General features: G+C 44.5%; 1 protein-coding gene across 1 annotated transcript; it reads right to left on the bottom strand.

The window, feature by feature from the left end:
• Positions 1–235: 235 nt before the first annotated feature.
• On the bottom strand, positions 236–4554 carry LOC122019333 (E3 SUMO-protein ligase MMS21-like). Its single transcript, XM_042576810.1, has 7 exons — positions 4426–4554; positions 3263–3393; positions 2916–3078; positions 2177–2316; positions 1476–1564; positions 1327–1403; positions 236–349 (listed from the first exon to the last, which is right to left on the bottom strand). Exons 1-7 carry the CDS (start codon positions 4552–4554, stop codon positions 236–238), a joined length of 843 nt encoding a protein of 280 aa, XP_042432744.1.
• Positions 4555–16150: the final 11596 nt, after the last annotated feature.

Genomic DNA, 16150 nt, shown 5'->3' with positions numbered 1-16150 from the left:
ATGGATCATGAGTTACCTTGGACTTTTGTTATCAATAAACTCTTGCAATCTCCTCAAATACTCCTTATTATGTTGTTATGTATGTAGAAATAAGAGCGGACAACAGGAGAACGTTGCAGCTCCAAAGTTGAATGAAAGGATATTGTCATCATTGTCCAAGAGATCAGTGGCTGCCCATCCTTGGCATGATCTTGAAACAGGTAACCGAAAACGAAAGAAACAGTTCCACTAATATTTACACATCTATTAATTTGATTTGTCTCAGTATCTGTTTCTGAACATGAATTTGTCTCCGGGTAAAGAGGCCCCTGTTGTGTTCAATGTGGTAAGTGTACTTTTTCCCTTTTAACTGATAAAATGTACAAAATAAAGTATCAGAAGTGATATTATTTTTTACAAATGCAAACTAATTTTGAGTAAATCATCTTTTTGCTCATTTATCAAATTAGATTGCCTCCCAAAAGGATGCAAGGGTTAGATTTGAACCTGTTATTCATAGATCTATCACTATATGATGTGGTTGAGATAATTGATGAATGCTTATCTTTTTAAGCATTCCAATTAGTCATCTTGTTACCTGGTGCTCTTATTGCATTTTCAACTATGATCTTTGGTCTTGGTTTACTAATATATTATTTATGTGTTTTTACAGTTTACAAATTGAAATTGATGAAGTGCGGTTCGAGTGGGCTGAATGCATGCTAGATTACATTTGAAGTGCGGATCTACCTTGATGTGTTAAAAGAATGTTCTACCTTGATTTTGATATCTATTAGCTAGTTTTTGATGTAAAAAGAATGTTTGGGTATTTTATGGATACTGTTGTAAGAAGATTATTTATATAATTTGTGAATATTTGTGTATTTTATGGATATTGTTGAATGAAGAATATTTGTACAATTTGTGAATATTTGTGTTTTTTTTATTATTGTCGGTTTTTCATTATTTCGGAAATCAAATTTATGTTGTTAAAAAATATACATATTACATCAATTTTCCACCGTTGCAAAATCGGTGTTATTAACTAATATTACATCAGTCATTTACCGCTGCCAAAACTGGTGTTATTAACATACAATATTACATTAGTTTTACACTGTTGATGAAACAGTGTCGTTAAGTGATACTACACCGGTTAATAACCGATTCGAAGACCGGTCTCGTTAAGTGATACTACATCGATTTTAACCCGATGTCTAAAATGACAGACTTTTAACATCGGCTTCATAGACATCGGTCGAAAATGAAATAGACACCGGTGGAAAACCGATGTCTATGAGGGTTTTTGTTGTAGTGCATTGTTGAATTTATGTTTATAGCTGATGCCAAACGCATTTCATCAATTTCTATTATAAGCAAAGCGTCGCATACAACCCGTCCAACTTGGAGAATTTTTGGGCAACCTGATAGGATGTAGCTGTAATGAGCAAAAAGATCAACAACGAAAGTTCAATTGCAATAGATCGGGCACTTACCTGCAACTGGGCATCGAGGATGTGGTTTCTTTGTGCTTATGTAGTGGATTACTGGTTCCTTCTCATAAATATGCTTGCAGCCCATCCTGCTTGATGAAGAACAACAGATAGAAAGAACACGGTTTATGACTTTAATAATAATAATAACACACCTTTTGTTTGAGAAACAAAAAAAATATGTGAAATAGACTAGTCATAAGCTTCTTCATCACTTGATAAATAAATATACATTAAGCATTGTTCATGGAACATGAACAATTGAATCAACAGAATATGTTAAAAGGTTTTTTTGAGTTGTTAGAATGAAATATAAATGGAAAGCTATGGAATGTTGTCTACGACATTAACATATCTCACATTGCATTCTACAAAGCACACAAATTCATAGTTCGCAACTAATCAAATAAGGACTCATTCCAAATTGAATATGGTTCAAGAAGGAACATGATTTCCAAGGAAACCAAGTTCTGCATTTTAAGAAAGAAGTTTACTTAAAATAGTTGTTTTTAGTTAACTTGTGAACCGTTTAATATTTGTTCATTCACAAAGAAAAAAAATGGCTTTGTACATATGAAACAATCTCACTTGACCGTTATGTTTTCATCTTTCATTACTAACAAACAAAATATTAGGAAATTTTAATTTATATTGGATAAAAACATAACTACAAAACTTTGGTAAAGAGTGAAGCACTACTTTACCAGCGGACAGGATTTTGCAATTCTGTAACAGGCTTTCCTGTCAAAGGGCACTTCATATTTAATAAGTTATTCTGGGTACTGGTTATGACTATATCTTCTTGCTCCTCACCAGGCATTGGTTGACCAGCATGGTGAACATTCTGCAATAAATTATGTAATAATTTAACAATGTCACAATACTTTTCGACCAAATGCATGCTAAAATAAAATTGAAGAATACATGTTCCTCTTATCTGCATACCCTCACATCACTAATAAAGACAATATATACATGGCTCTTGAATAACAGAAACTAAAGAAAAGAGGATTTTTTTTTCACAATTAAACATGCTTAATTCATACATAAAACTGAGAAATGACAAAAACCAAAATTCATAGACTAATTAAACATGCTTAATTAAACATGATTTTCTTAGCTATAATAGTCTTCACATTCCCTTTTGAGATGACCCATGATTTAATTTTCTACATGGAATTGGAACCATGGACAAAATTCTTTGGCATGACGTTGACATGGTGTTACTGAGGGTACTAACTGAGTCAACAGTGAGCTGGTAAAATATCCCATTAACTTGAGAAATTTCATTTTGTCAAGACTCTTCCATAACACACCTATAAGCTTTCTTTAAACCCTCCCAGTTTCAACTATCTAATTAATTAAATATAAGGAAAAATGTACTCCAACAAAAAATATGGAAGATGCGGAAGCTGTTTAAATGTTAAGCAAAAAATTGAATACCTTCAATCCAACATAATCAAGATCATCTGAAACAAGAAGTGACTCGAGTGTCTGTGACTCAAGTCTAGCCTTTACTTTTTCTGACAACTCATGCAACTTCTCCTGAGAAAACGGGAATGCTTCCCATGCCTCAAATTCATACTCTTTAATAAGTTCATTAAATCTACATTCATAGTTTTCCCATCCGATCCAATCAAGATGACAGTAGAGCATTTATATTCCTGGAGACCAAAATAGCAAAAAAGCTTATCGCAGCTTTTGTCATTGAAAGGAAATGCAAGCCAGGGCATGTTTTCTATGGCTTCATCGTAATAGGATTTGTCGTCTTCCAAGGACACTAGCACAACCTCAAAGCTCTCTCCAATTCCTTGAGCTTCTTATAGATTTGTGCGAGTATTGGAGAGAACTCACTGCAATAATCCCTATTGCATGAGATGTACAAAGCCACTATTTTTCCTTTGAGATTTGAAACAGAAACCTGTATCAAAATCAGCATATATCAGTAAAAAAATTAACTAATGCACAATAATTATAGATACAAGTGATTAAGCATTTAGTATATGTTGAGGCATTTAGTGTATTAGTTAACAGAAACTTTAAACATCTCAAACAACTACTGGTACATTTGAATCACCTTAGATCTATCATTTGTGATCAAGTAGTCACGGGAAGATGAAACTAAGATACTTCGAAGAGTTTGATCCTTCTTAGCATTCTCCACTTCCTCTCTCAATTTACAGATCTTTTCGCAATAAATGGATAGGCCTCTGTACCACAAAAACTACTATTTGCATATGAAATTATATTAGGGGCAAACTAGAATTGATACCACAAGTGACAGTAACTAGCATTTACCACTCAAGAGAATCATGCAAACAAAAATGATAAAATCAAGTCAGGATAGTGTTTGAGGAAATTCATCAAACACATTGCATGCATCAATCAATTAATACTTGCAATCAAGATATCAAGTAGATGAAACTGTCGAAGATGAGGAAGGACTTCAGTAGCCTGTGATCATTTACCAAGAGATAAATCATTTTAGTTTAATTGTTTAATTTTTTTTCTACTTAAATTTGCATAGGCATCACAAACACTAAGACACGTTCTATGTTTGCTACTATTCCTTGAAAACACTTGTCACTCTGACAAAAGGAGCATGAAAATAGAGTGAGCACTGCAGAAGATCACATAATTTCAAACAATAAGAAAGCCATAACTTTGCTGAGAAATTGGAAGATCATTTTCTACTTACAAAATGCCAAGACTTCCAGAGTCGGCAATGAAGAGATGGCCATGAAACAGATCATATCAGCTAAGGTTAACATTCAAACCCACAGAAGGTCCCCTCTCAGCAATAAGTTCGAACAAAAATGAAAAATATGCATTTAACTCCTGATCAAGCTCAAATTGGTCAAGTATGGAAGCACTGGTACTTTCATTTCGGATGAAAGATAAAAATACTTGACATTTGTTACCCAGTTCACAAATCGATAACCATAAGGAGTACTTGGGGAATACTTGACATTTGGTGCTCGGCATCGCAGAGCACGGAGAGCTCAAAGGCCTTCTTCAGAAGGCCTCTCCGGTGCTTGGAAAAGGTCACCTGCCGGCTGGCCAGGTTCTCTATCCTCCTCATCTGCGTCTCCCCCTCACCATGTCGATAGATTAGTCGATAACACGCCTGGAGGCAACACCGAATCCTACCGCGAGCAGCAAAATCAGCGAGCAAGGAGCTCCGATCAGTCCTGGCCACGCGAGGATCGACGAGGAGGGATCAAATCAGAAGAAGGAGATGAGGAATCGAGGTTACCAGATATGGGATCGAGAAAGAGTGGAGGAGGGCGACTTCTAGCGACCCAGCAACGACTCCAAGCCACACAGGCAGCCTCTTCTCACCCAAAGGGAGGAGTTGGAGGAGATGCGGTGTGATTGGACGGAGAAGCAAGGACGTCCTGTGTTGATCCTGATCGGGAGAGGAAAGGGCGTCGATCTAGGAAGGGGAAGAGGGAGATGCGGTGACGATATATGATGGACGGTGCAATATAGGTTTAGGTTTAGAGGAAAGAGTGAAGTGTTGCAAATTTCGGCTAAGTATTAGTGGAAAAATTATATTATTTTATTTTATCATAGACACCGGGTTTTAAAAATCGCTGTTAAAATCGGTGTCTATTAACGAAAAAAAGGCGCTCATAGACATCGGCTTAAAAACCGATGTCTTTGAGCGAAAATCTGCGCTTATAAACACCGGTTTTTGGAAAAACCGGTGTAAAATACTTAAAGACATCGGTTTTTGCTTAAAACCGTTGTTGTTCCATCAATGTCTATGAGGGTTTTTCTTGTAGTGGAGACTCTGACTGCTCCCGGTTCCTACTGCAACTCTATTGTGAAATTGCTGAGCCCGACGACTGCTCCGAGGAGTTTTGATCATGCCGGAAGACATACATCAACATGAAGTACCTCATTTCAATACCTAAAGAGTGTTGGTAACATTTGTTTTTTGTACTTAATCTTTATAAAAGGGGAAGTGCAATTTATTGCACTTGACCTAATTCTTTGGTACTCAATTCTCTCTTTCGGGGCGGGGCGGGGGGGGGGGGGGGGGGTACCGGAAGAGGTTTTTAGTGGCTTGCCCATCGATAGGTCCACGGGACTTGGGCCTTGGAGTAGGAGTCACCGAAGGCTCCGAACCAAGTAAAAACCGCTCGTGTTTTTATATTACTTTCTTATTTACTTTCCGCTGCGTACTCTTCTTTTAAATTTGGAAAGTTTTAAAACCTTGATTCACCTCCTTTTCATACAAATCAACACCACAACCTTAAGCCAAACAACCTTAGATCACAAGAGAAGCTTGGAGCACGTATGAGACTTCTAATAGACTTTAACCAATTCTATTTCACCAACCATGGCCAAGCACCCCAAGCTCTCTTAAATAGAGTTCAGGAGAAAACACAAGTTGTGTTTCTCACCATCAGTCGACTGGTAAAAACATGAGTTGGCTGGTTATAGGTGGAATTCGACTGTTATAGGCCAACGACTCGATACCAGTCGATTGATGAAAACACCAGTCGACTGATCCACATGGGTTGAGCGAATAGAGGTATTCTGTTCGCTACCAGTCGACTGATGAAAATACCAGCTGACTACTACAGTAACTGCTATAGTAAATCCTAAACCTAGGATTTTATCTTGAGTACAATCTCTCATGCACTCATCCTTGCCCGCACAACCTAGATCTAGCCTTCTAGTCTCCTCCATCAGCCTCGCATCCCTCAGATACCTCCCCATCCTTCATGCCTTGTCTTATGGAGCTTCCATCGGCCTTGTCATTGTTGTCAGGCCTTCCTTTGCCAATCTTACACTTGGACTCTCCTTGTTGTACCTATATCCTATACACTCACAATACATATCAAATATAACACTAAACCTAACTTAAACCTTTGCCCAAATATCAAAACCTAGAGTACCCAGATTGCTCCAACAGGTTCGACCTAGGGTATCCGAGAAATTTGAAAGTCAGGACCGGACAGCTCGGAGGCTGTCAAAGTTACTTTTTATATACTGTTTGCCTATTATTCTAACTCTGTTTTGCAGGTTAGGATTTTACCTTGTTCAGTCTACCGAACGTTGGGATCAGTTGACCAAACCCAGAGATTTTGCCTAGATCGGTCGATCGAACATTCAGATTAGTTGACCAAACCCCCAAGAAAAAAAGATCAAATTTCAGCTCGTGATGAGGTTTGACCGAGGGCGGTCGACCAAATAGGGAGGCTTAGTCAATCAAACGATGGATAAGCAACTAGTTGATTGGACCAGATAAGCTAGCGAGGATAGCGGGATCAGTCGACCGATTGGCGGGATAGGTTGACCGAATGAAGACTTCTATCCGAAGCGGCAACATCTGAATGGAAAGTTGGCAAGATTTAGAAGGATCAATCTACCAATCAGGGAGGATCGGTCGATTGATTAATGTTGAGTCAAATAGTGATCCCACCATTAGTGGATCGGATTAGGTTCTACTCGGCTATAAAAAGGGTTCGACCAACATCTTTGAAGAGACATCATTCAGAACAACTTCCTCTCTTGTGCACTGCTCCGGAACGATTCAACAATGCCCAAACGCTGCTTCGACAATCACCAAACAACTTCTAATTCTCTTGTTGTCAGTAACTAAATTTTTATAGCTATTGTACTTCAAATTGTAATCTTATTCGAGCTATTAGTGATTGCCCAACGAAAGCAATCAACAATCGCAAGCCTTGGAGTAGGAGTAGTCAAAGGCTTCGAACTAAATAAAGTGTTAGCACTGCTTTTATTTTCTTTTATTTATTTCACTGCGTTTTACTCTGACTATTTTCTGAAGACGTGAAAAAGCCATGAGCGTTATTCACTCCTCTCTAGTGCTTTCAGTCCTATAATTGGTATCAGAGCGGGGCCGCTTCAAATCGATGAAACCATTATTCAAGTAATTTTTTTCGTGGTATTATTTTTAAATTTTTTAGGAGTCGATGGGAACCAGTACGATTGCCCCTTTCGATCATTTTTCTTTTTTGCAATCAAGTTTTTTTATTTTTTGAAGTTGGTGCAACACCACTCGAGTTCTTTAGTTTTTCATAAGCCCTTTATACCGCACTGCTAATCTAAGACTAAGTCTTGGGACAAGTCTCCTTATTTTATTATGTGCAAGATTTTTTTTTTAAATGGCATACCAAGAAGGCAACAACATTACACGCCCACCACTATTCTCCAACTAAGATTTCGGTTACTAGAAGAGTCGGATTGAGTATCACCTCAAAACTCTAATCGAAATGTGGATCATCATTCAAATCGGCTTCTCACTTCCACTCGACGGTACCAGAAAACCAGTATCATGCGAAAACTGGGACCAAAGCATAATGAAAAATATTGAAGCCGATGCAAAGGCAACCCAAACCTTCCAATGTGGCTTAACCAAAGAACAATTGAACTGGGTCAGCCCCTTTAACAATGCCAAGCAGTTATGGGAAGAGCAAATTAAGCTGCACGAGGGTACCTCCAACACCAAGGTAAGCAAATGAGACTTAATTTCAAACAAATTATATAATATAAAAATGTAGGAGGGTGAGACGATGAGCCAACTACACGCACGCATCCAAGACCTTCTCAACAGTCTCCATGCAATTAGTTAGTGATCCTATCCGAATGCTGAGTCGATGGATGCTGGGCACGTGACGCTCTCCGAACTGATGATGTGGATCTTTGACCGACCGTATGGATCTCCGGCGAACCTACAAGGAAGTCGAGCCGGGAAGGGGTTCCCGGCGACGACCCTCCGACGCTCAAGTCAGGCAAGAGGAAAACGATGAAATGGCTCCAAAGGTGAGAGATCGCGTACCTCCGGCGAAATCTGAGGGCTCTTATATAGAGCTGTGGGGAGGCTTATGCACACCTACCGAGGCGTACACGTGTCCTTTACCATACCTTAGTATGGGCTTACCAGAGGAGCATACCTGACACCATACTGCTACAGTTCGAGCACCTTTTTGATGGGACGGCAGAACCTTCCGTCGTAGGATTCTGCGTATGGCTTGGTCGTCAAACATGCCTGTTGTCAGAAGATGTTCCCCAATGTCCTCTTGTCCTGTTGTCTCTTCTCTCCCCGCGCTGAGAGTCCAGCTGCTCGGCAGACACATCACTTCCGACCGGACATAGGTATTGGTCCGACCGGGAAGATTCCCGGTCGCGTGCTTGGCTGAGACTGTTCCTTCACAGCATTGTTGCTTTATGCCTCGGCCGAGCAGGCTACCCGCTTGGCCCGGCGACCCTGTTCACCATGAGCGTCGGAAACCCAACTCCCCGTCGGGTTGTCTTTGATTCCGCTCAGACCCGTTCGGCCGATTGACCCGACCCTTCTCCGATCGGCTGGCCCTCAGGTTGACCCTTTTGACTTTTGACCTCTACGTGTCATTGACTCCCCTCAAAGGGGGTCCCCCGTCCTTACTGTCGGATCACTTGCCTCCCCTTCAAGTCTAGTCGAAGGAAGCGATTAGTTCGACTGATTGGACCGCCAGTTATGCCGAGCAGCGTCTCTGTGAAACTATCCTCTGCTCGACCCCCACGGGGGTAGCTATGACGTCAGTCAACGCCAACATTCCTCGGATCTCTTCGAAATTTGCGCCAATCTTTGACATTAAGGCCGGGCATGCGCTCTGTGCCTTGTGAAGTCGCTCATGAAATGCACTCCAGAGGCCGAATGCCACGTGACACTGCTGCCGTCATCATACGGCGGCGGCGTCACGAGCGACGAGACCGAGGCGGTTTGAAATGGACGACCCGATAGAGTCCTTGGTTTTTGCGACCTGCATCCGACGGCTGAGGCCGTTCGGGCCCAACCCTATAAAGCTCTCGCCTTCTTCCTCCGCCGCATTCCTGCTTTCGCGTGCCCAGAAGTTTTCCCTGCCGTTCCTGCTCCGGTGATCTTGCTGTTGCTTCCTTCGGCGACCTCTCGCATTCTTCCTTCGATCTTCGTCTGCTTCCGTAAGGTCCTTCTGCCATCTTCTTTTCATTTCTTGTTTTTCCTCGTGCTTTCTTCTTCTCTTCGCGTTCTCGTCTCCTAGTTACGATTCGGTCCCCTCTCTTAAGCTTTTTTCCCTTTCGTCCATCTCTTGCTCCTTTTCCCGCTCGGCTTATGGCCAGCTCTTCTCAACCTCAAGACCCAGCCCTCGGCCCGTGGTATACCACCATGGAGTCGCGCTTCGATCGCAGCGACGCCGAGATTCTGATGGACAATTTTGACATCCCCTATGACTTTGAACTTATCTTACCCTCCCCCTCCGTTCGGCCACACAAACTGCCGCGCGGAGCTATCTGTTTTTTCCGCGACCAGTTCATAGCCGATCTGCGCTTTCCACTCCATCCCTTTATCATAGAAGTCTGTAATTTTTTCGGCATTCCGCTCGGAAGCTTAGTCCCTAACACTTTCCGCCTTCTATGTAGCGTTGTTGTCTTGTTCAGAATCCACAACATTCCCCTCTGACCGGAGGTCTTCTACTATTTTTATTATCCTAAACAGTCCGAGCTGGGTACTCACATGTTCCAGGCTCGGCCCGGTTTAGTCTTCTTTAATAAACTGCCCTCATCCAATAAGCATTGGAAAGAGTACTACTTCTATCTTCGTCTTCCCGAATGGGCCCCTTTCCGAACCTAGTGGCAGGTCGGACCGCCAACCTCCCCTGAGCTAAAGAGGTTCAAGACCCGACCGGACTATCTTCACGCCGCCAACATGCTAGCCGGTCTGAAGTTTGACATTAACAAGTTCTTACCTGAAGGGGTGATGTACATATTTGGCCTGAGTCCGATCTGGATTCCGTTCCTGAGCAGCTTCGGTAAGAATTTTACTTGCGCATTCGCCTTGATTGCTAACTGATTTTCTCCTTTTTCCTTTATAGCGGACATTGTCATGGAGTCCGTGATGGCCGGGATTTTGAAGAGGAAAGCGGCGGCGCTCGAGGCCGCAGCTGCCAAGGAGATGGAGTTGCGTGGCATTGAGCCGGTCGGCTCACACGAAGGAGAGAGCGAAACGAATGCGGGGGAGTCAACCGCTTAGGCTTCTCTCCCGGAGCCAGCGGTTGGCGCAACTTCTAGCCGAGGGCCTTCCGTTCGGGAGGAAGGTTCAATTCAGGAGGAAGAGCGCTCGCTTAGGCAAAAAAGACGCTAGCCGGAAACTCCCCCACGATCAGCCACTTCCACGATCCAGGCGCCTGAGCGAGAGGGAAACGCTTCTCGTGGCAAAGGCCCAGCGATTGAGGCGATCTCATCCGATCGGACCCCCTCTCACCTGGACCTACCCGCGGGTCCCATCAAGGCGGTGCCGGTCAGCTCAATTCCTCCTATGCCTCGCCGAGTTCACCGCTCGACTATTTTATCCAAGTTCTCCACTCCGGCCTCCGATCGTTCTGCGTCTGCTTACACAACTCCAAGCCGGAGTCGTACGATTAGGGCCACGCTGCATCTCCCTACCGAGGAGCTTATGGCCAAGTCCGCTCGGCCAATTGTGCCCGAGCACATGATTACTATGAAGGGGCCCCTTGCCGAGATGTGGGCCGATGCTAGGGCTCGGGTTGCCTTGATTCCGCTCGGCAACTTGGCCAACAGCCATATGCAGCAGGCCACTGGGGTAAGTGTGTTTTCGTCCAAAGTTTTTTATGCCGTAATTCCGATCGGCTATTAATATTCTTATTCATGCCAGAGATAGGTGGAGGAGATCGCTGTCTCCAACCATTTGGCTATGGCGGAAGAAGATATAAAGAGGCTGAAGGCTTCGGGCGGCCCGTCTGGCTCCCAAGGCCCCTCATATGCCGAGCTGCAGAAAGAGCTCAAGAAGACCCAAGATTTGTTGGTGGCTGAGCAAAAGAAGACGGCCGACCAGGCCCATACTTTGGCCGAACTCGAATGACAGGTCAAATCACTGGACCGAAAAATAAGCCTGACAACCGATCGGAAGAAAATGGCTATTGCCGATCTGGAAAAGAAAAACGTCGAGGCTCGAGGCCTGGAGCAATAGGTTAAGGAGTTGACGGAGCAGCTAGCCGGCGAGAAGGCGGCTCGATCGGATGAGGTGACGAAGCTCGAGGCTGCCTTGCAAGAACACCAGGCAGCCGCCGATGCTTCCCGAGCGGCCCTCAAGGAATACCAGGAAGCTGAGCCAGGCCGGGTCGCCGCCTTGAGTCTAAATTACATCCGTTCGGACGAATTCTCAGAGAAAGTCTGCGAACGGATGTATACTGCCTTTGAGCTTGCTATGACTGCCACAACAACCTATCTGAAGTCCAAGGGTCAGCTTCCCGACTCCGTCCTCATCCCGGCCCAAGACCAAGCGACGCTCCTCATCACCATCCCAAAGGACCTTTATGATTTCCTAGAATGAAGGCATTTTGTAACCACTCTGATCGGCCTTAACGACCTCTAATGATATGCTATCCTCTTGCTTGCTTTTTCTTTTGCTAATCAATACGCGTGTTGTCCGCTCGGCTCACCAACTACCGTCGTTCACGTTCCTTCACTTCTCCTCATTATTTGCCTCTCATCCCGCCCCTCTTGTGTTTGAACGGAATTTTTCACGAAGTATTTTGTAGAGCTAGGTCGCTCGGTTGAATATATCTCGTCTCGCAAATGGGATTTTCGCTAGGTGTTTATGGGGTACTCTTGGTAACCCGCCCGCTTGCACACTTGGTCAGCCGGACCCGCTTAGTTGAATACATGCATAGCTTTAACTGGAATTACCGCTAAATAGCATTACTTCCGACCGGAGGGTTTATAGTCGCCGGTCTGACTCTCGATATTTAACGTCGGAGCTCGACGGTCTTCCGGCCGGGGGGTTTATAGTCGCCGGTCCGACTCTCGATATTTAACGTCGGAGCTCAACGGTCTTCCGGCCGAAGGGTTTATAGTCGCCGGTCCGACTCTCGATTTTTAACGTCGGAGCTCGACGGTCTTCCGGCCGGAGGGTTTATAGTCGCTAGTGCGACTCTCGATATTTAACGTCGGAGCTCGACGGTCTTCCGGTTGGGGGGTTTATAGTCGCTGGTCCAACTCTTGATATTTAATGTCGGTGCTCGACGGTCTTCCGGCCGGAGGGTTTATAGTCGCCGGTCCGACTCTCGATATTTAACGTCGGAGCTCGACGGTCTTCCGGTCGGAAGGTTTATAGTCACCGGTCCGACTCTCGATATTTAACGTCGGAGCTCGACGGTCTTCCGGATGAAGGGTTTATAGTCGCCGGTCCGACTCTCGATATTTAACATCGGAGCTCGACGGTCTTCCGGCCGGAGGGTTTATAGTCACCGGTCCAACTCTCGATATTTAACGTCGGAGCTCGACGGTCTTATGGCCGGAGGGTTTATAGTCGCCGGTCCGACTCTCGATATTTAACGTCGGAGCTCGACGGTCTTTCGGCCGGGGGGTTTATAATCACCGGTCCGACTCTCGATATTTAACGTCGGAGCTTGACGGTCTTCCGACCGGAGGGTTTATAGTCGCCGGTTTGACTCTCGATATTTAACGTCAGAGCTCGACGGCCTTCAAGGCTAATTTCAACACGGATGATATACACCCTGCCGAGCGGCACGGGGTCTTTGTGTAGTCGGTCGTTCGGCGAATAATGCCAAATGTGTTTTATCACTTTGCTTCCTGCATTAAAAGGACACAAGCGACCAAGACATTCATAAAATGAATTACATCAGCGCACCTCTCACCCAGCTCGGTACGGCTGGAGATGATTTGCGCTCCATGGTCAATCCAGCTGTCGTCCGTGTTCATCCTCCAAATAATAGGCACCCGAGCGGAGCTTTTCGATGGTCGTCCGGGTCGGTGGTTCCGTTGTATTCCCCGATTGTCGGGGGCACATAATGCTTTGGCAGAGGGTCCCGCAGGATGGCCTCTGAAAACTGTCGGTTGATCCGCTCAGGGGAGGCGTCCGTTCGGGGAGCCTTGTCTTTTCTGTAGTCTCGCCTGGGCGCCTTGTCGGATGAAGATCCTCGATCAAGGTTAGCTGGTGTGACTTCAAGAGGCGTACGGAATAGGGCCCGATGTAATGGAATCGAGGCAGGCGGTGCTTCTCCTTGAATGCCGATCGAATCCTTATCTCGGCCCCATGCTGAGACATTCTCCGGTCGGAACTCTGCTGCCGCTCGGCCTCCTAACGCTGACGTCGCTTGTTGCTCCAGTCGCTCGGCTCGCGCCTTCTGTTTCTGTTGCTCCACGAGCTTAGCTGCTCTTGCCTCGATTAGAGTGCCAAGCTCCTCCTGGGAGAGCATCACGGTGTGAGGTCATCCAGCTTCGTCCATCTCTTCTGCTCGGATGCAGGTGCGTTCCCACAGACGACGCCAATTTGATCTTGTTCGAATGCTGAGTCGATGGACGCTGGGTACGTGGCGCTCTTCGAACTGATGATGTGGATCTCTGACCGGTCGTATGGATCTTCGATGAATCTGCAAGGAAGTCGAGCCGGGAAGGGGTTCCCGGCGACAACCCTCCGATGCTCAAGTCAGGCAAGAGGAAAATGATGAAGTGGCTCCAAAGGTGAGAGATCGCGTACCTCTGGCGAAGTCTGAGGGCTCTTATATAGAGCTGTGGGGAGGCTTATGCACACCTACCGAGGCGTACACGTGTCCTTTACCATACCTTAGTAGGGCTTACCAGAGGAGCATGCCTGACACCATACTACTACAGTCCGAGCACCTTTTTGATGGGACGGTAGAATCTTCCCTCGTAGGATTCTGCGTATGGCTTGGTCGTCGAACATGTCTGTTGTCAGAAGATGTTCCCCAATGTCCTCTTGTCCTGTTGTCTCTTCTCTCCCCGCGCCGAGCGTCCAGCCGCTCGGCAAACACATCACTTCCGACCGAACATAGGTATTGGTCCGACCGGGAAGATTCCCGGTCGCGTGCTCGGCTGAGACTGTTCCTTCACAGCATTGCTGCTTTATGCCTCGGCCGAGCGGGCTACCCGCTCGGCCCGGCGACCCTGTTCACCATGAGCGTCGGAAACCCAACTCTCCGTCGGGTTGTCTTTGATTCCGCTCGGACCCGTTCGGCCGGTTGACCGGACCCTTCTCCGATCGGCTGGCCCTCAGGTTGACCCTTTTGACTTTTGACCTCTACGTGACATTGACTCCCCTCAAAGAGGGTCCCCCGTCCTTACTGCCGGATCAGTTAGAATGTGGAAAATCGTGATGCTAAAAGGTATGCCCATAACTCTTTTCCAAGGAACACTTTGTGGGCATCCATGGTGGATGTTTACAAAGTTTCTTTGGATCTCTCTTTAATTAGGTTAAGATAAATTATTTTCTGAATTTGAACTTCATGAATAGACTAATGCACTTTCAGTCGAGAAAGGTATTACGTTTATTGCAGGTACAGGAAAGACAAAGGAGTTCAGGAAGAAGTACCAAATCAAACACAAATCTGAAGGTGGATCTACCTCGTAAGAAGACGACGAAATTACTGTCGAACTCGTGAACATAGTTCGGAAACTATACAAGAAGAAGGGCTTCACAAAATGCAAGATCAAGAAGGTGATCTAGTCAAAGATGGTGCAACCAAGTCTAAACACAAAGGCCAAGTCTGAAGTCACCTGCTACGACTGCAATCAGAAGGGACATATCAAGATGAGCTGTCCAAACCAGAAGGAAATGAAGAAGCAATGAAAGAAGAAGGCGCTACAAGCAATGTGAGATGAATCATCATCAGAAGACTTTGACGAAGATCTCAAACAAACAAGCTTCCTTGTGCTTCCGGCTCAAGAACAAGTCCATGAGTTTGAAACTGAGAGCAAATCAGAAGCCAAGTCTAAGCAAAGCCATTGATCCATATCAGGTTCAGAAGGTTCCCAATCCACTGTAAGTATTTCTTTAATTATATCACATAATTTAATTTCCTACTTGTCTAGAAAGTTGGCTAAATCCAACTTCCGGGTCAAGTCACTCCAAGAGGAGGTCAAACCCCTCAAGGAAAAGACTAACCCAAATTCATTAACTGAGAATACACAAATTGGAACTCCAACTCAAGTTCAATTTGAGGAAGAAAATTCTAATATGACAATTAAAGTTAAAGAACTTAAGGAAACATTAGAATGATTCACTTTGGGTTCCTAGAATCTTGACCTAATCCTTGGGAGGTTGTTTACAACCGATCTAGACTCAGATATAAGGCCAAATTCCAATTCAAATTATACTTATCATGAGTGAATTGAGAAAATAGAAAAGTAGTCTCCTGTATCTACACACCAGGTGCTGGTAGATAACACCGCTAAATATGTTTCAACTACTAGAGAATAAGATATACCTTTATTGTTATCTTTCCTACAAGGACAGTCCACCTTCCAATGTCCAGACTACTTATAGATGAAGCACTTGCCCTTTGGCTTCTTCACTCTAGCTTTTGGTGCAGTACCTAGAGATCTATTCACCTTCTTTTTTGAGCCACCCTGCTTCTTCTTCTTCTTGCCTTTCGACTTAGAAGTAGAAACATTTTCAGCAAAGTGAATTTGAGAATTATGATGAAATAACCATTCTGCTGCCTGAAGTTCTGTCAGTAGTTCCGTCAATGAATAAATCCTTTTATTCATATTATAGTTCAGGCGAAACTGCTCAAAATTTTTGGGTAGTGTTTGGAGAATAATATCGACCTGGGTTTCCCCATCGATTTCAGCTCCAAGGATTTGTATCTCGTTCAAGTAAGCCATCATCTTTAGGATAT

This window comes from Zingiber officinale, chromosome 9A, assembly GCF_018446385.1.
Source record: "Zingiber officinale cultivar Zhangliang chromosome 9A, Zo_v1.1, whole genome shotgun sequence".
NCBI lineage: Eukaryota > Viridiplantae > Streptophyta > Magnoliopsida > Zingiberales > Zingiberaceae > Zingiber > Zingiber officinale.
This window is presented reverse-complemented; position numbering and strand designations above follow the sequence as displayed.